General features: G+C 39.0%; 1 protein-coding gene across 1 annotated transcript; it reads right to left on the bottom strand.

Annotated features, from left to right (window-relative positions):
* Positions 1–1,441: 1,441 nt before the first annotated feature.
* Positions 1,442–20,727, bottom strand: LOC100371082 (selenoprotein F-like). Its single transcript, XM_006824958.3, has 5 exons — positions 20,577–20,727; positions 15,847–16,017; positions 5,094–5,157; positions 3,278–3,327; positions 1,442–2,080 (listed from the first exon to the last, which is right to left on the bottom strand). The coding sequence occupies exons 1-5, from the start codon at positions 20,622–20,624 to the stop codon at positions 1,952–1,954; spliced, it is 462 nt and encodes a 153-aa protein (XP_006825021.2). The 5' UTR covers positions 20,625–20,727; the 3' UTR covers positions 1,442–1,951.
* Between the last annotated feature and the right edge of the window lie 16 nt (positions 20,728–20,743).

Raw genomic sequence — 20,743 nt, 5'->3', positions numbered from 1 at the left:
TCAAATAACATTTCTCAACATAGAACTCCTGGTAAATTTGAGCCTGCTAAAAAGCAGGTCACGAGTTTAGTCTTAACAAAACAATGTGTTGAATAATCCATGTTTGTTTATAAATACTTAATTTAACAGATACATACTGTATTGTTTGTGACATGTCTGATAGAGGAATAAAATTGAAAATTACATTCTGGATTTTGTATTTCTGTAAACGATGGATGGATGCAATGAAGTTTACATGGGATGTCAATGACACGTTTGAGGCACATTTTCAGGTCAACCTTTTCCTCAGGTGCATTTGTTTCTGCCAAACCATTATGTTCAGCTCGACTCGTGCAAGACTTCACATCTCCATTCAATCAACTATATTTGTGATTAAAGGGTTGCTCCTGATACTAGAACAAAGACCCCAAACAGAAGGTTAACAAGTGGGTGTGGGGATAATTTTTGGTTTAAGTTGTACACTGTATTATTTGAGTATTACACTTTGAACAATGGAAGCAGGGTAGTCCCAACCAAACTTCTCGGCTGTTGAATTAACTGGAGCTGAAAATGAAATTTTATTTCAGCATAATTTCTCATGCCAGTTGACTTGTTTTTTATCTTAATTTTGTTTCCGCTCGGCACCTAACAAATCCAAGTATCATGATCAAAGTACCGAAGTCTCGCGCAGATCTATTCATTATGCATGTTGGTTGACAGTGAATCTTGGATATTGAATCACACAAATATAATGGAATAAAAAGTCTGGCCTTATTTAGTACATACAACAACAGATTATTTTAGTGGAACGTGGTGGTGAACCATTTATTGGAGTTATGTATGCTTTTTTAATTACAAACTGATTTCTTAGGAGATGATCTCATAATAGTTTAGCCACAGATATATGCATGCAAATAAGATGGATATGTTCCTTGTTAAGAGAAATTGTCCCATGAATGGTACATTAAATTAACTATAAAATTGGAAAGCTGATTATTTCACAAGAGGTATCAACTGCGTTGAGCAGTTGCTTGGCACCATGTCATCAAAATCTACATGCCTTTACGGTTTGTTGTAAATTTCTCATCTATGTGCCTAGCAACAGTTGTCGTGACAGCTGTACAGAGGATATCAATGAAACAATGTTACTGAAATGTCTCCAAGGCCCATAGGATAATGACAGTAGCACGATTCAGATCACCCAAAAATAACTGACATCAGTATTTTTAAAAGTTATAAGATTATCAATAACAGTTTTTTCACAATCTGAAAAAAAAGAATATATTTTTACTTTTTTCGAAAAAACAAAACATGATTGAGATGGTAAACAGTAAATATTGAAGTTCATGTGAAGTGAAACTAAATGCTAACATCTTGAACAAAACCTGTCTAGAATGATGGACAAATATTGATTACAGCAAGCACTTAAAGCGGTTTTGTTTTGACCTTTTGACCTTAGTACTGAACACATCTTTTTTCATGACTGGTGTTGAGTGTTGAAAAATGTATGAAAGTTTTATGAGTAAAAAAAATCAGATTCCAATGTTGCAAATGAAACGAATCAGGAGATGGTGGTTTTCGTGATTAAAATCACACAACTTGCATAAATTACCAAGGGCTAAAATAAAAACAATAAATTTGTGACCATTTTCTCAGGAACAGTTCTTTACCATACATGCTGTAATCTGCATCATATTTGTCCATCAACCCTACCAATGCAGTGAGTAGTGTGTGTTTACTTTCTCCTAAAAGTTGATCAATACAGTTCCATGAGTAAAAAGTGAACAGTTCTCCGTGAAAACAAATTCTATTGCCCAAACACACTTATTACCATAGGGCAAACCACTGACAATAGTATAAGCAGTAAATCAAAAAAATCAAAAGACTTTCAGGAAGTTGTATTGATCAACCAAAATTGGAGGCTTTTAGTATGATTGTGCAAGACAACCACATGAATATGACAATAATAAAACTATTTGCGAAGTCTTTCATTCAAAAACTCTTCAACTGTGTCTGTATTCCATTTATTAATACTTAATGTCTCTTCTATTTCGTTATTCTCATTTGTAAACTTCAAGATTGGATCTTGTCCTTTCTTGTACTGCAGGAAAAAGGAAATATACAAGTGAGTGAGGGCGCTGGTCATTCAAACCAATTTCTTTCAACATATACTACCATATTTATCTGGATAAGAGCCCATACCTGGGCGAACACCCACCCTAAATTTTGGTACAATAAAGAAATTGGGGTCATGTCCGGGCATATGCATATGTCTTTTTCTACACTTGTAATGAAAAAAATAACAAAATCCTATTTTTTGTTTGTTGTATTAACAGTTGACTTCCTTGCAGTCTGTTGTGATTCTGATAAAAATTGTCAATTACGTAAAACAAGGAGTGAACGCGAAATAGCTGTGACAACAAAAAAGTTAATTCTGCGTTCACCGCTGTTTACGTAATTTTACATGTTTACAGAATCATAACAATCAGCAAGTCTACAAAAATGTATATTAAAACAGAAACGGTAGTTCTCTTTTTGAAAAAGGCCGGCTGTTTGTTTTGGACTTCCTTAGCAATTATTCAGGCAAATCTTACAGTATATGGAGAGCCGCGAAGCAAGTGTCGCACTCGTTCGGCTTTAGCGCCATCGACAATGAGAGTGGTTGAAATCATGTTATCTTGGCTTTATGTGTAGCAGCTTGGGAATCCATAACTGGGGCCAGCAATTTTGCAATGTCACGCCGAAGACTCAACTTTTTTACCATCTTTCATCACCGCTATTGAATTTCTGTCATGAAAATTATTCTTCTGTCGTTGGGAAAAAAAACATCCTATTTTAAGCCTATTATGAGCAATAAATTATTTTTGTTATACTTCTAATGTTGCATATTGTTCATTTCTTTCTGTTGCCGTTCTATTCGGTCTGCATGTTGTGAATTTTCGTTTTTATTTAGCAAGGGATGTCTGGGCATAGGCCTATTTTTTTTAGTAATTTTCCATGTTCAGGATGCTGGGCTCTTACAAGGATAAATACAGTATGTACAAGAGAATACAAAGCTTAGCTACTGTTACATTTTCTACACCAGGCTATATAATAGGCATAACAAAGCAAATAATCAGATCACTCAACAAACTGACTTACATTTAAGGGTTGTATTTTTACTAATAAAAAAAATGTACACAAACAATCAAAATAAAATGCCTGATTCCACTAATTTATGTGAACTAAGAAAAAAAGAAAATGGCTACGAATAAGTTATTTCAGGTTAAAATGAAATACAAGTGAGACGACTTCTTACCTTTATTTTTAAATTTGAAAATTGTTTGGGCCTGTCACTCTTTATGAATGCTGGATGAGAAAAGAAACACATTGAATTAGTTCGAGTCCATATATGATGATGGTCATGTGATATAAAATAGTTACCTACAATGCAATACACTTGCCGTTTCCCTGTACATAAAAAAAGGTTGAAGGCATAACAGTAATCCATAAATCTCAGTAGATGTACATTGCCATGTTTTCTTGATTTATTGTAATATAATAATTTTAGAATATTTCTTTGAAAAAGTAACATATTAAACAAGCCATGCATGGCACAGTCCCCGTTAGTTATCAAATTTAAGATATATAGTTTTGTTTAAAGTAATATAGCTGGAATATAACCAGGTCAGGAATATGATTTTTTAACATTAAAATGATTGACATCAAACAAGTACTTGTCCATATTGAGAGATATTGCTCTAGAACAGCATTCAAGATCAGCCATTTTGAATACATGTATACCGGTATATAAAATTTGAATATAATCAGTTAAAGCATTTAAGAGATATGGCTCTAGAAGTCCAATCATTAAAACAAAATGGCCGGCAGTCAGCCATTTTGAATCTGATCTGAAAAATAAAATGACTTGCATCAGGAACCTGTAATGGTATGTTATAAATTTGAACAAAATCCATCCATAAATGCAAGAAATGCTTGATATTTGAGGATTTTTTTAGCACAAAAATAGCCACCATTTGGCCACTTTGAAAAGGATCGTCAACCAATATATCTATGACATGATGAATACCCGGTAATGAATATTTAAAATTCGGCCATTTTGAATCTTATCTGAAAAACAAAATGATGTGCATCAAGGTCCTATAATGTCTAACGTATATACCAATTTTAACAAAATCCATCTGTAAACAGCCGAAAAATGCTTGATTTTGATGATTTTTAGCACAAAAATGGCCGCCATTCGGCCATCTTGAATCAGATCGTGAAACAAATTGACGTGCATATGTATGATATGATGTATGTGTGAATTTTGATTGTGATTGGTCTAGGCATTTCTAAGATACAGGTCCGGACGGACACACAGAGGTCAAAACATAAGTCCCCGTTTTCGGACTGCGTCCGAATGGGGACTAAAAAGAACACTCGTGCAGGTTCAGTCATAGTGCCGATTGTTTTGCACAAAATGGCGACTGGAAGCATGAATTTTAAACCAACAATACCTAGTTACTTAAATTTTTACAAATGATGTATTATACCAGTCTTAAACAATGATCAGTATGTATGTAATTTCTTGTCTCAATTTAATGCAATGGTGCATGAATTTCTCCCTTGTTTTCAAATGTGTTTCTGTCTACCATTCATCATAACACACTTGTTATCAAGTTTGATGATTTCTGAATGTTTTGTGCTTTTAGACTGATGTCTATCTGTTGTCTTTGATATTTCAACTGAATCTTTTCACAGTATGGCTTGTCTTCTGTTATCACCTTGTTGTGCATTTGAAGGTAATGTATAAACACTACATTTTAACAATAATCAAGAGGTGTCAATGTTTTTTCATTTACTTACCTTAATGCCGACCTAAATTCACATTTGTATAAATGTTGTCGGCAGCTAACATATGGGAACACTGCAAACCATTATGCTCCACAAACAGACAAGAATGCAACCAAAAATTAGCGAACAGGCAAATTAACTCCGCCTTAATTTCTCTTGATCATTAATGTTGCCCGGTTTAAGTGTTGTTTATTCACATGCGTTTTGTGACACATATATAATGACAAACAAACCTAGAAGCACACTGAGTACAGTTTACAGAGACTGATCATACTTGCCTTGTATTTGAGGAAATCTTCCTATCTTTCAGCTACACACTTCCAATACAGCACCATGGTACATCTAAGATGAACACAATGTAACTATATGGTTACATATTACCATCAGGTAAAGATAATTGTCAGATATGATGAATACAGTGTAACTATGGTTACATACATAGGGTACTGTATTTGCTCTATTAGTAGCACATATGTGCTTACATAAAATTACAGAAATTCCATGAAAAAAATAAGTGATATTAATTTTAGTTTATATGTGCTATGTTTCTAATAGAGCAAATATGGTACATCATAATGATGTTTACTTAATTTATTTTGAGAATTTTAGTTAATTTACTGCGGACAGAGAAACCCAACCTTGCCTAGATTTTGTTATTATCTTTTTATGGCACTTGTAAGTAAACATTTCATCTGTACGTGAAATTATTAGGGTTGTACAAACGCAATCAAAGGCGCTGACCACACGCGTTGGAAATAAATAGAACGCGTTGCAAAGAGGAATCGCACCTGCATCTCGACGACGTCTCCGGTCATGAGCAGGGTTTGCCGCGTCTTAAGAAAATTGAAAGTTAAAAGGGAATCGGTGTCGGGGAACCATCGACAATGTTTGCATGAAAAATCCGACGCAAAAGTTCGTTTTTTTTTTTTGCGTATCTTTAGGAATACTCTGTTACAAACACTATGGTACCTGAATCCCGATTAATTCATAAATATGAATCGGTAAGGGTTAATTTCCTGCAATCCTTCAAGATAGCTTTGAGTGGAGATTAAATTTGCCTCCGAAAATCTAATGATGACCTGGAAGATTGCCATGATTGAGTGCCACAATTTCTGTTTTAAGATTTATTCGGTATAATATAAATACAAATGTTCACCCCAACAGAGGTGGACTTACAGTTTTAGCGACCCGAAGAGCTCATTGTCAACCAAGGCGAAGCACTACGATAAAGACTTTCCGTTCCCAATAAATAATAAAAAAAAAGACTTCCCGTCCCCGACATTATGAAATTCTTTCGTCTTCTGGGGGAAAAACCCTGATAAAAAACGATTTTGACAAGGTAATTTAGAAATGTATATTAAGAATAATTCAGAACAAAATGTATTCCATATGTACCCATAAATTATTTTTATAATTACTGATTACACACGAATATTACAGAAAAAAATAATTTGCTATATTATCAATATTTGTGCCTTTTATTTGTCTTGAATCGTGACTGGATGAAATTACAAACTATGTAGTGTGTTCAACAACTCGTGTATGAACAATAACTTTAATAAATATGATTTTACTTCGTAAAAATACTGTATTTTTCTACATAAAAACAAAAGAATTTCACAATGTCGAAAACTCTTATTATCATAGTGTTGTTGGTAATAGTTGAAAATGATACATCCACGTCAACCTGCTCATATAAGATCGAAAGAGTCTGTTTTCAACAGCCGTATACATCTAACTGTGCCATTGCTAAGTTTCCTTGGTGGACCACGAGCTCTGTTCCTTGTTTGCACGTTATCATGTTCACACAATCGCAGACATTTTTTGTAAGGGTGCCCTTTGAAATGGCACATTTGTTTTTGTCTTTCTAAACATTGAGTTTATCAAGATCGTTTGAATTGAATTTGAATTTGATGACAGTTCAAATTTATCCACTTTTACAGTGATCAACATTGCGTTCGAGTTGAGTTACTAGTAATTACAAGCTTGATTTACATTTTTCTTGCGGTGTTTTTCGTCAATGTATTAAATATAAGTGCTTTGGGAAATAACATAATTATATTGCGCGAGTGAAAGAGTTTGGTGAGACTGTGTCACAACACGTTTTATTTATTTCCAACGTGTGTGGTCAGCGTATTTGATTGCAATTATTTTGTATTTTTATTTTCAAAATGTATCACTGGCTGCGTTTGGTCGGCGTATTTGATTGAGTTTATTTTGTATTTTTATTTTCAAAATGTATCACTGGCTGAGTTTGTTTTGTTTGATGTTTTTCTCAACAAATAACTGTTCTGAGATCTCTTTCGTTTTTCATCCGGCTGCTGCCAATCCAACAATTCGTCGCCGCATGTACTCAGACAAGCGATTAATCGTCACAGTCATTATACTAGTAGTTTAAGTCCAATTGATTTGTAGAAATTCAGCTATGCGATGATTATATGTACAGTTGCGCACCCAGACACAAGCAATAGTTAACCAGATAGATTTTCTGAACTACAGCATTCATATTACTTATACAAATTGAGTAAAGGTCATAGTGTGAGTTGCCAAATTATTTTGAGCACCGTTCGCAATAAATTTAGTCAAAATCATACACAGAAACACACACACACAACACACAAATACTAGTACTTGACACATATCACGAGTTATATGACCAGTTATATAGCTGCTGGAACTACGCACACAAGGACGTAAATATGTAAATACAGGTCACAGTTCGACTTGTGTAGCGAACGTTACAATGTGTCAAGTGATTTGAAGCAGTCTTCCCAATACAGAGAAGCAATACGCGTTGTATTTTGAATCGTCATTAAAACATAAATTTATTACGAATAAAAACTTTATACATACAATGTATGATCATCGTTACTCCAGTGGTCGGACGATGTTTCTGAAGCCAGCCATAGGCAGGAGCGAGCAAGTGGAAAAAAGGCAGTCGGTTTCCGGTCGGAAAGCAGCGAACAGTCAGAAATTAAGCGATAAGCGGTCAGGAAAAAAAGCGATAAAAGCGGGAGGTTGGGCGGAATGAGGACTGTAGGGCCCCTAACAATTTTAAAGTGCCTATGAAATGGCTGCTATTTTCACGCCTAAAATTATCAATTGATATATAAATATTATTAATTTTTATGTTTCTAAGCATGAATTATTTTTTTAAGTGAAAAAATGTGTTTTAAACTCAGTCTACGACAACTTTATTTTTGTGCATTTTAAAACGAGGCTCCTCATTAGCTTCTCATTTGCATACAGAAATTCCCCTTGTGATGTCAGAAGGGGAAGTCACATGACAGCTTGCATTGCCGATACGTGTAAATAAGGGAAATTTCTTGTGCAGTTTCCTCGTCTTTGACTAAATTGTCACTTATGTACTTGTTCGTCGAGGAAGAATGGACCATAATGAACACATAATATCAATTTTTGTTGCATGGGGTTGAGTTAGATACGAAATATGTCCGTTCTGGTGTAGCTGGTCACTGTGATCGTCACCGACACTGGCGCACGTTTGTACACTGTTGCTGGACAAAATAGAATTTGACGTCGGAATTATCTCGTTATTTAGCAGGTTACTTGGCACGTCACTACACTGTTTTATTTCAGTTAATAGTTACTGAAGACATTCTGAGATCTCCAGAACCCTGCTCGAAGCACCTGCTCAAGCGAGGCCCCAGACATCAAAGCCAATGAGTGGTGCCTGGTAGCGTTCCAAACAGACCGATGAAGAAGTAGTTAACTTATACGCTTCCACGACCGTATCCAACAATCCATCGCGAAATGGTGGTATTCGAAGAAGGGTGGCTCTGTTTGCCCTGCCCATAACAGACAAACATGCGCTTCTCACTGCCCCTCATGCTTAGAGCTCGGACCGGGCATAAAATTCGTCCCAGACGGTCCTCCTTGCCCACTCTATGCAAGTGCGGCATGGGATGACGGTCAGCTCAGGGTCACGCCCTGGGATTTCTGGCAAGAAAGCCCAGCCGAGTCTTCAAAATAACAAGTCATTGTCAATGACACGTCCCTGTTCCGTTCATATTCAAAGAAGATCATGACCGAAATCTCAGACCACTTTCAATGGTCTGATCTGAAATGCACCTGCATATGTACAACACATTGTACAAAATCTGAACAAAATCCATCCATGCATGACTGAGATCCGTTTCCGGAATTCCTAATTTCCGAGTTACTATTTTTCTCATGAAATTCGATAGAGAGCGTTCTCAAAGCACCCGGATGACAGTCCGTTCAACGTTCGTGGTGGGGTTGAAAGCAATATACGAGTAGTTACTGTTGCCAAAGTCTTATTTTTGACAAACGTTTTGCAAGAATTGGTTAAAATGGTTAAAAATGGTTCCTGGGGTTCGATTAAAAAGAAAAAACAGCGAAATATCCTGAGATGAAAGGCGTAACCTTTCATACATTTCTTTCGTCCTAGAAATCAACACTTCAACGCCAGTGGATTCGGATGCGTTGTCAGGAACCTGAGTAAAACTATATTCCCGGGTTTGTTCATGGCATTTTCCATCCTGCGCCAGTATTTTTTTAGTTCAATAACTGGAGACAGCCGTCTTTCAACCGCAGTTATACATCGATTGAAAAACAAAGACTCTGTCAGCTTCTCGAGATGAGCACAAACGAAAACATTGAGCCGGATTTGATGAAAAAATTCGCTCGTTGCCGATTCCCACATCGATCTTCTTGTTCAGAATCCTTATGATGGCATTTTTTGCGAAGTTGAAGTTAAAATAAATACGGAAGGAAAAAAACGTGTGTATAGTTTGATTTAATAATAAACCATGGCTTGTAGGGATTTTCCTTCATGGATCATTGCCGAATACACTCTGCCATAATGAAAAAAAATTCTGTATTCTGCACATGATGAAGCTTTACGGAAATTATGAAGCAAATAACCATTACTAAGTCGATATTCTTTCAGTCTGGCTGTTGTCCAGTCACTTTGATGCAAAAAATATGCAAACATATCAGCTATTTCAAACAAAGACAAAGTATGAAGTTTTTTTTGCCAAGTTTTTACGTTACGCGGATCTACCAGAGTTATCGTCGACTTACTGTGTTTTACAGTACGACGACGATTGTTTGACTCTTGGCGAACATTTAATTCGTTTGCTAACTCAACAAGTTCAAAAAGTTTAGCTTTATGAACATTGCTGCAAGTTATACCACGATCCTGAAGAAATTTGCGGAGTTCTGAAATTTTTTTGCTTTTCCAATCTATTGATTTACGCATGTAAGAATACAGAACTTCAATAAAAACAACCCCACTCAGGCTCGTCATCCGGGTATTTTGGATGTGCCCTCTAGCGGAATTCCGTAGAACACTAACAACTCGAAAATTAGGAATTGTGAAAATACGTGATTTTGATGCATTTTCAACCTTAAAATGGCCATCATTCAGCTATTGTTAAGCGGATCAAGAAACAAATGCACATATCTATTTGTGACATGATGTACCATGTGTGTGTGAAGTTTGAACTTGATCAATTCAGACATGTCTCGGATACGGATCCAGAACTGAATTCTTTAAAACAAAATGGCCGCCAGTCGGCCATTTCGAACTTGATCCGAAAAAAAAATGATGTGCATCAAGGTCCTATTATGATTAATGTATGTACCAAATTTGAACAAAATCCGTCCATGCATAACTGAGATCCGGGTCCGGAATGGTGAAAATGCATTTTCGGCCTTAAAGCGGCCACCATTTGGCTATCGTTAATGAGATCATGAAACAAATGCACATACATATTTATGACATGATGTACCTTGTGTGTGTGTGAAGTTTGAACTCGATCAATCCAGGTATGTCTCAGATACGGATCCAAAACTGAATTCTTTAAAACAAAATGGCCGCCAGTCGGCCATTTCAAACCCGATCCCCTCCAAAAAAAGACGTGCATCAAGGTCCTATTTTGTTTAATGTATGTACCAAATTTGAACAAAATCCGTCCATGCATAACTGAGATCCGGGTCCGGAATGGTGAAAATGTGCGATTTCAATGCATTTTCGGCCTTAAAATGGACGCTATTCGGCTATCGTTAATCGGATCATGAAAACAATGCATGTGCATATGTCCCATATTATGAGTGATGTATGAGTGAAGTTTGAACTCAATCGGTCCATGCATGTTCGAGATACAGGTGATCACGGACGCACGAACACACAGACGCACACAGGGCAAAACATAAGTCCCCGTAGTCAGACTATGTCCGAGCGAGGACTAACTAGTGACTTCATAAAGGAGGCACATCCGCCACTAAAGGACAGTGCCCCTATCTCTGAGCGCCGCCTACAAGACGCTAGAGCCATAAGAAAAACTGTTTACATAGTGACAATTCAGCGTCTGCCTTATCCATAGGCTCGAAGGGGGGTAACACCTTTAGAAGTGTCGTAACGCCTTTAGACCAGCGACAAGTCCCAGTTAGGAGGATTAGCTAGCCCCTTCGAGCGGAAAGACTAAACAGTTGTAACATAATGGAACTCGAAACCAGTTTCAGTCCAGCAGATTCTATAAAACTGGGAATAAAACTGACAGATATCCAAGAATTGACGATATAGATTTTCCTTGATCAAAGATGTAGGAAACAATCGGCTACTTTGCTAATAGAGGGACTGAGATGATCAGTCTCCCTTCCGTCATACCAATCAATGAAAGGTCTCCATCTGGAATCGTACAAACGTCTGGTGCCGTACGACTGTGCCAAAGCAAGGAACTTGGACAACTCTGCAGAAAAGCCTAGTGCTTGCACAAGTTTATTGATAGCCTCCACACGCGAATATGGAATAGCACGGGGTTCATCGGTAGAGTGCCATCCGGCTGGGATAACAGATCTGGAAGATCCGGCAACCCCACGGGAGACTCGACTAGAAGTTCTAGCAACATTGGGAGCCAGACCTTCACAGGCCAATAGGGTGCCACCCAAGTCAGAAGACAAGTGGGCTTGAGTCACAACTTCTCCAACACTTGGTGCCCAGTTGGAAGTGAAAAAAGCGTAAGCGTCCCTGCGACTACAAGAGATCGATAGAGCATACGTGATGAAAGCACTCATCTCCAGGAGGAGTGACACATACGTCGGGAGATTGGGGGGCTGCCACTCGGTGTTCTGGAACCGAACACGTCTCGAGAGGGCGTCCGCCGCTGTTGCGTATAGCTCAACCTTGTTATCTCGGCACCATAGGAGAATCTCCTCCGCTAGCTTCGACAACGTGGAGGAACACGTCCCTCCCCTCCTTGATGTACGACACTACTGAGGTGTTGTCTGTCCGAAGCAGGACTCTGTGGTGGTGTGCGACTTCCTGAAAAAAATTTCAGACAGTGGAATGATCTGCAACTCCAAGCAATAGATGTGGCGGTTCAAATATGCGGACGGCCATGTCCCCTTGGACCTGAAGGTCCCTCAGATGACCGCCCCCTCCCTGGGGCGACGCATCTGTAATGAGAGTCAGCGAGGGAGTCGTCGGATCTAGGGATGTACCAGTTTCCAAGAACCATGCATCCTTCTGCCAAAGGAGGGCCATCATCGCTTGGTCTGACGATTGAACTCTGAACGCCAGGTTCCACATGTGTATCCTGTAGTCCAGAGAGCACCCCTGAATCGGATGAGACCGGAGAGCTGCGAATAGAACCAGACGACGAACTGAAGTCATTTGCCAAAAAGGCTGCATCAGTTCCTGCATCGACACCGTTCCAGTCGACCGGAGTTGGCTGGCGAACGCATCCTTGCTCTGTGTTGAACTACATACCCAGAAAAACCAGGCTGTGGGACGGTATTGGGTTGGACTTGGCAATATTTAATAAAAAGCCCAACTCGTGTAGGAGCGTCTGCGTCAACCGCACATGCTCCACTAAAACCTCTCTGTCTCGGTTGTGTATTAACCAGTCGTCAAGATATGGGTTCAGATATACTAAAACCGCCCCTGCCAAGAGGGCAGTATAGACTTGCAGGATATCGCACATAGCGAGTTTCTGCACCGCCAGGAACTGGCCCATCTGTCCGAGGATCGAGGTTCGTTGCTGAGCATACAGACGGTCGGAACTTAGCAAGGTGAGCTGACGCTCTAACGCTAGAGAAACCCATTTGAAAAAATTAATTTGTCTAAGTTCCGCCCGTAAAGCCCTATGCACTAGGAGGCACTGGTGCCGGCCAAATGACCATGCAACGTGGCCTTCCCGATCCGCACTACCCACCTTAACAAAAGTATGGGTACCGGGATCAAGACGGAACCCGTGGAGAAGGCTGTGGTACCGCGTGAGTGTCCCACTCAGGGGAACCATCGACGGTTTGCGTAGCCCCCGTTCCGGAGAGAGGGCCCCCTTCTATAAAAGAAGTTGGCGCTCCCCCTCCCACTGATGTGAATTGTCCCCCCACTGACTCTCTAAAGGAGAGATCACTGGGGAAAAAGGGACACACCTGACCCTAGCCCTGGTGGTGGAGGTACAGGCAATATCTCAGCCCCCCTTCACCTGACTTATCCCCCTAGGTCCTCCTGAGTCCTACCCTGAGACTGCAGAAGGGAGTTGACTTTTGAAGCCAGACTACGCATCCAGACTGTCTAAGCCATCTCTTCACCCTGGGAAAGTAGTTTTTCACCTTGACTTGTACCGGTACAGGGAGGCAACTGGGCTTGTCCCTGTGATTGCGCAATGCAATCAGGCTATGTCAGTAACGGTAAAAAACCGGTGGATTGAAATGGTTCTGTCTCTGAGAGACGTGCTGATTCCACCGCGGGACTTAGTGCAGATGTCAGCGCCCCAGAGAGAACACGCCATTTATCAACGTCAGCCGTGGTGTCTGGAAACTCTGATCCCCCCGCAAAAGCGGTTGACCGATGCTCATTAGCCTCAGTAATATCCGATGGGGAAGCCCACTCGACGTTGAATTTAGATCCACCATAGGTGTTCCCGCACTATCGACCACTCTGTCCGTTACTTCAACGGTAAACTGTTCCAGCGGTCTTGTCTCAATCATTGACCCCGCCACTTCGAGCAGTGAGTCAGATCGTGACAACTCTCCCAAATTCTTGGATGTCAACCGGAGGCGAGCCTCGTGGTGACTACCAAGCGTAGGGAAAGATTTCTCACTCATAGAATCGACACACTAGCGCTAGAGGCAGTAACGGATTTCCCCTTCTTTCCGCAATCTCTACCAGCCCTGGATCGCTTGCTTTCAGTTTTCCAACCTGCTTCGCACCTGAGCCACATTTTATGGTCCCATAAATCACAAATCGCCTCAAAGCAGTCCCCGTCTTTTTCTGAGACATAGGCATATTAGAGTCTGCAAAAATTACAAAAGTGAGATAGAAAATAGGAACGAGTAAATTCACCACACCAAAATTCGGAATCCGGTGAAATTAAACTGAGCCAGCAATTCCACTAAAAGACAGGCAAAAATGGGGCCCCTAATAATGAAAAGCCACACTAGATACTGTGTACTCTAGATAATTCTCAGTCGTGCTTGTAACACGAAGTGTAAAAATATAGCTGTCGTTGGTAAGCGGAAACGAAAGGGAATATCAGATCACACCTCGTATGCGTGACCACCCAGCGTGCGCGGGTCGGCCCCTTAGGAGAGGTCTTTTTTTCTATAAGGAATGCTACCCTAAGATGTTCTTTGTGAACAGGGTACATTCCCTAATAGTTTTCGATTGGGGCTGTAATCTGTAGTTAAGCCTATGAGTAATAAATGGAATTTAATATTTCCACATACTTTCTGGTAGGTGATGTAGTAAACTCAACATTTTTTTACCAAATATCAACCTGTCCATCCAAGATGTGGTGTTAATTAATTTCAATAAAAGTTAGGATAAAATAAATTATTAAACTTATTCCTACCTACGTACCCCACTTTTGCTTTCAATGTTACCAGAAACACACTTTCTTACAGCGGGTGCAAGATATTTACATACATCTAATTACCGACTTTGCAACATCCCCAGACTAATTTCTAGACGATCCAGTGACCGTTCTAGACACAATACACAATAAAGTTACATACCCACCTATGAGACAGTTAATCAAAACAACGGACCAGAGTTGCAGATGGGTTCAACTATTACAACATGTAAGCGTCCAGTCAAACTTTCCAGTCAAATCAAGTTTTACTCATTGTTGATATCGGACACTATTATTTCATGCATACATATGCACGTTCATTAAATAAATTCTATTTTCAATATTTCAGGAAAATAATAAAACCTAGTTGATACTAATATTTAAAAATGCCCCTAACATATAATGAAATTACCTAAATTATCCTTGTGAGAACAGTTTAGTTTTGAATGCAGTTTCTGATTTTGAAAAATTATTGACAACGAGATGAAGATTATTCGCCTCTTGTGAATGATCGCCGTGGGAGTTGGACTAGCAAGGGCAAGGGTTCAAGGGATTGTGAGGCGTTTCTGTAGCACCGGTTAGACATCGGTATGTTCTGACATTCGTATGGGTCGTCGTTAAATTGTTGAGTTTATCAAATTTCGTCTAAGATATGAAGGATATTTGAAACTGGTACATGGTGACGCATGGCGCTCCATGGGTGATGGTGTGGAGGTGAACCTAAGTAGAAGATTCCAGGAAAGATGGGCGATGAGTGTTATGGCAAACAGGCAATGGAACATGCCATTATGCGAGAAATTGAACGCGGCACTCATATCGCTAATACATATTATGAATATCTCAATAAACTACCAAATTTACATTTATCATTTCTCGTTCCCAGTTTTATGTTTGTATCATATTTTCTTCCAAGTGTTACACAGTAATGTTTTTTGTATCTACAAAGCAATGGAATCGTCCAACTACCCCTCGTCCCTCGTGGCCACTAGCATACCGCATCCAGTGTTTTGATTAATTGTCACATGAGCGAATATGTAACTTTATTGTGTCTACACCGATCACTCTAGTATCTAGGAAAGTATCTGGAGATGTTGCAAAGTCCCTTAGTAATTGTCTACCGGAAGCAGGAGTTTGATGTATGTAAAGATCTTCCGCCCACTGTAATCCTATGCATGTTTTCACAGCTCACCTTATTGGCTTGATCAGACTCATCTTTCTGGCAACACATAGCACAGTTGTCTTTGAGTTCACTTAACTGGAACTGATCAAGTTCATTGCATGAACTGCAGAAGAGGTTTGAAGAGAAACCTAACTCTTTACATTGCTCAGATGTCAGTTCACAATTACCAATGGCTATAATCTGAAATAAACACAGCGGTTGTCAACCTGCGCAAGTGTGACATTTGTGTTGATAAACATTCATTTTCCCACAATCCAATGCTCTCTTATACCGTATTACCCCGGGCACACGCCCAGGGGCCTGAACATACAAAATCAGGGGAAAATGGGGGTGGGCGCTTACCCGAGGACCACCCCAAAAAAGATTTTAAAAAGTTGTTTTTGTGATCGTATGATAAGGCCAAATAAAGGAATGCTTTCGTACACTTTGTACACGTACTTATTTCTTGATTTATGCGAGGTTTCAATAAACGTGAGCACTCAGTCAAGAACTGTGGGAACACTAAGACACTGGGTCGAATTTCAAGAATAAAACTTGTTTTATGTCAGCGAATGAAGTTGTATTACTCACTGAAATTGGCTACAAAGTATGGTAAGTATTGTAATCAATGCACGATTACTTTTTTAGTAACCGTGATCAGTGCATGCAAGTCGAAACGGCCGGGAAAAACTACCGCTTGTAATCCAAGATGGCGATGACCTCATTAGCATAATTTTGTTCACACACGTATTGATACATCGCATCGTAATTACTGAAGAATAGCAGACAGGGTTATGAAACAAATAAACCTTTTATTACTGATGTGAAATGTTTACACACTATTGTGAATACATAAACATATCCAAATGGCGATACATAAAAATCAGACTGAAAATAAACTCTGGTCGACCTCATTAACATGATTTATTCACGCACCCACACACGTGACAAAACTACAAAAATAACGATGATGCAACCAGTTCCCATCATCGGCATGCCTCATTATGGTTATCATAATGGACTTGAGGTCGGCAAAATGTTTTTTCTTCAATGACAGAAAAATAATCCACATGACCGTAATGCCATAGCTGTGATGAAGGATGGAAAGAAAGTAGCAAGTTTACGACGTGATGTCTCAAAAGTGCTAGCTCCCGTTATGGATTCACAGTCAGCGAAATACTACGTTTTGAAACCAAGGCTAAGTGCTTCAAACCGCTCACCAAGTATGGATCGTTGCAATATTGCAATATTGGATTCATCGTGAATGAAGAGAAAGCAGAACGTGTGCGCCACATGCTGTGTGATTCATCTTACGTCGTTAAGTTCCAATGAGTTTTTACGTAAAAACACAAACAAAGCGGCCCTTTTCAGGGCCACCACACACTCCAAAAAGAGAACTACCGTAACAAACACACTATTTAAATAAATCAAACACGTTCATTTTTGACAAATAAAACTTTATTGTTGACCTCGGCTAAAAATCACCCTGGGTGTTTAACCGAGGATGTCCCCAACATGTAACTTTTGTGAAAACAGGGGGTGGGCGCTTGCCCAGGGAGGGGCGCGTGCCTGGGGTAATACGGTAATGGAATCACAGTTATGAGGTATGACTTGGCGTGATTCGTATTACTTAAAGCCGGTGACTCAAATCACAAACTATCCGTTTTTACACAATCTGGGAAGTCTGAATTACTAAACGAAGTACAGGACAACGAAACTGAAATATCCAAGAACAAACACATACCAAAAATTATATCTCAAAAGTAAATATTTATAGTTTAGTATAATTGGACTGGAAGTAAACATTGTTACTACCAGTACTCTAAATATCCAACGTATTTTAGTATAAGGTAGCGTTGTCAGTCATGACAGTGGCGATTATGTGATCCATGTTGGTGTTGTCCATGAACAATGGTGATGATGGCATCCATGAAAGTGTTGTTGGTCATGGCAGCAGTAATGATTTTAAAAAACACTTGAAATGGTGGTGGTGATATTGACATTTAAGAATTACAAATAGTTCATATACCAGGTTAAGTTAAGTGAGCAAACCATTCAGAAACTTAGCTGCCTTGCTGTTGTTTTGGTGTTCAGAACAATATGGCGGTGACAGTAAAAGGTGCTAAAACGTACCGATCTGAGAAAAGGTACATTTCCACAAAAACATCTTAAAAGGGCGGGGGATAGGAGGTATTGGCGTCCCCACTCCAAACATCACAAAACATACCGTAATCCTTCTATCAATTTGACCCCTCTATTAGTTGAACCACCTAATTTTGTCTGCAAAAATATTTTTTTGTTTTTTGCCTTTTAGTTCGCCCACTCACAGGAAATGGGGCATTCAAATTGCTATCATTCCAGCAAATGTTTCTCGCAATTAATAACAATAAAAAAAGTTTACTATGTTTGTCTTCCTGTGCATTATTCTCTCACTTCACCCCTCTTTTACTCACAAAGAAACAATGAAGTCTTCCAGACATGGTGTTGACTGTGTGAGCTTTGATAAACCATGGAAGGTACTAACGGAAGGAGCCACGACGCCTATCAAGTGGCCACTTAATTGGCTTATTTCCTTTTGTTTCAACCCAAATTAATCCTGATAAGTCCATTGTCTAGCTCATCTTTGATGTCCATGATAGTTGCCATTGTTTACACAAGTAACGAGTTAGCGGAGTATGATACAACCCCGCCATTTTTTTAATGTGACTATGAAATATATGCGCATTAAGAAACTACAGTTATCACACATGCGCACTGGGTTTGTTTAGGTGTAAATGGTCAAAATACGTATTTCACAACCGGAAATTCAACAGATGAACGTTTGACTTCACAAATTTCCCATGTTTTAAATATTAGCAACTGTAACTAGAACAAGATTTCGAGTGCATACAACAACAATTCCTAAGGACTCCTAAGAAATATTATCACAGAGAAAGTGTCAAGGCATGCTCTTCTTTCGATACTATCTTTTCTGTTGGTGTTCGCCGATGTCCGGTGGTCAAAAATTTCGACAGTTTCGGGCGCCAAACCCACGCACTGACAATAGTACCATTGAATAATGCAATCATCACAAGCAATCATTGATTAAGTCTCATTACCATTACAAATACAAAATTCATGATATTTCATCAGTTCTTCTTCAATCAATGTTATCTGACAATTTTCCATTAAAGTTCGCCATTTTCAATATTGTACATGCGAGGTTCAACTATCGCTTCCGAACATGCTCTGAATATTACCGAATGCTCGAGATTAGCATAACCCATTGTACGAAGGTGTTAAAAGCTAACAAGAACAATGTTTGTGAACAAACATTGACAAACGATCATGGGGTAAAGCTAAAACAATAGCGTCGTGGCTCCTTCCGTTAGTACCTTACATGGATAAACCCAAGTGCATCTTTGTGGGGTCAAACTGGTGTCGTATGCTAATCACTTGCACTGTTGTGTGGAGCGTGATTTATGATTACTGGCAAAAACAAAATTAATGTAAAGGAACTAGTAACCACAATTTTCCTACCACTGGGTCTATAGTAATTTGATAGCGGCACACTAACATCTTGTAAAACAATCATGTAACGTAATCAATCATTCAGCTTGTCTTTCCATAGGCATTTATTGTTTACTGCAAATATGCTAATGAGGAGATAAGTGAAGAGGAGTTTATTTTAAACATGCTAATGAGAAGACAAAGTGTAGGCGCGCATTTGAACTGAGACAATGCGTCTTTGGAAGTCAAACTTGTGTGTCTGCAAGGAAACATTGGATCAACATTGACCCGTGATGGCTGTAAAACAATCATGTAATCAATTATTTAGCTTGCATTTAGATTTTCCTTTAATTTTTTTTTGTATTACAAGCCAATATTACTGTGAAATATTCACCAATGTTCATCAATATCTTGCCATGTTTTTTGACTGCTTGCCAATTATCTAGTCACGATGGTGATTAGACATGACGTTTTATATAAATTGAAGTTGGTAAAACATTTTCAAGGCCACCCCACTCCTCCAAAATATGCCAAGCAGTACCAAAAAAATAGCATGAGAAAAAGGTTGAGCTAGTGTATGTGTTATTATTTTTATTGCAAATTACAACTGGCATGATCGAACTAATATATTGTTTACAAAACTTGACTAGCACTGTGGACGGTACATGTAGCAGCGCTGCCGCTGATCTCTTCTTGAAGTGGTAGTTTCTTTTTCGTTCTCAATCCTGCAGTTCAGTTACTAGAATTTATACCCCTATAATTCAAGCACTCAATTTATACCTTTGATAATTAGACCAAACAAAAAAATAATTTCTGTTTTTCTCTTGATAAATCGGCCACTCCTAAAAATAATTATTTTTTCATGGCCGAATTGATAGAAGGATTACGGTACGGTCATTTACACAAACATTTACATAAACAAGAAGGACATCAGCATACATGGTAGGTATGTTGCATTTGGACATGGAGCTACAAAAAAAACCTAGATGTATGCTGAAGCGCAACACTGGAATTCAACTTGGAGATTCAACAAACTTCAATAAGGCGACAATAACGCGTGAGTGTAGCATACAAATACACCGGCTATGAGTGAAACCGGAAACACAACTCATTATTGGAACCATTTGCTGACGTGTTCTCAGGCAACAACCACGTTAATCATTAGTCTGTTATCGTACATTGCTCCGCCACAACTCAAACGATAGAGTTTTGATTTACGTAAAATATATCAATCTATATGATATATTCGTAAATACTGTAAGAATACTTACCACGAAGAGTAACAGCAACGATAGCAGCAGACACGACAAGTCGGCCATATTCTCAGGGTTTCCTTGCTCCGTGTCGCCGAGAGGTGGCGCACACTAAAAGACAAACACAAATAGTAGAGTTGACTGGTTAGCTCTCTGCCTGCGTCCTACTTGCCATTCGCAAGGGA

This window comes from Saccoglossus kowalevskii, chromosome 17 (genome assembly GCF_978046115.1).
Source record: "Saccoglossus kowalevskii chromosome 17, keSacKowa6.1, whole genome shotgun sequence".
Taxonomy (NCBI): Eukaryota; Metazoa; Hemichordata; class Enteropneusta; family Harrimaniidae; genus Saccoglossus; species Saccoglossus kowalevskii.
Note: the sequence above shows the minus strand (reverse complement) of the source record. Positions and strands in the feature narration are given on the sequence as shown.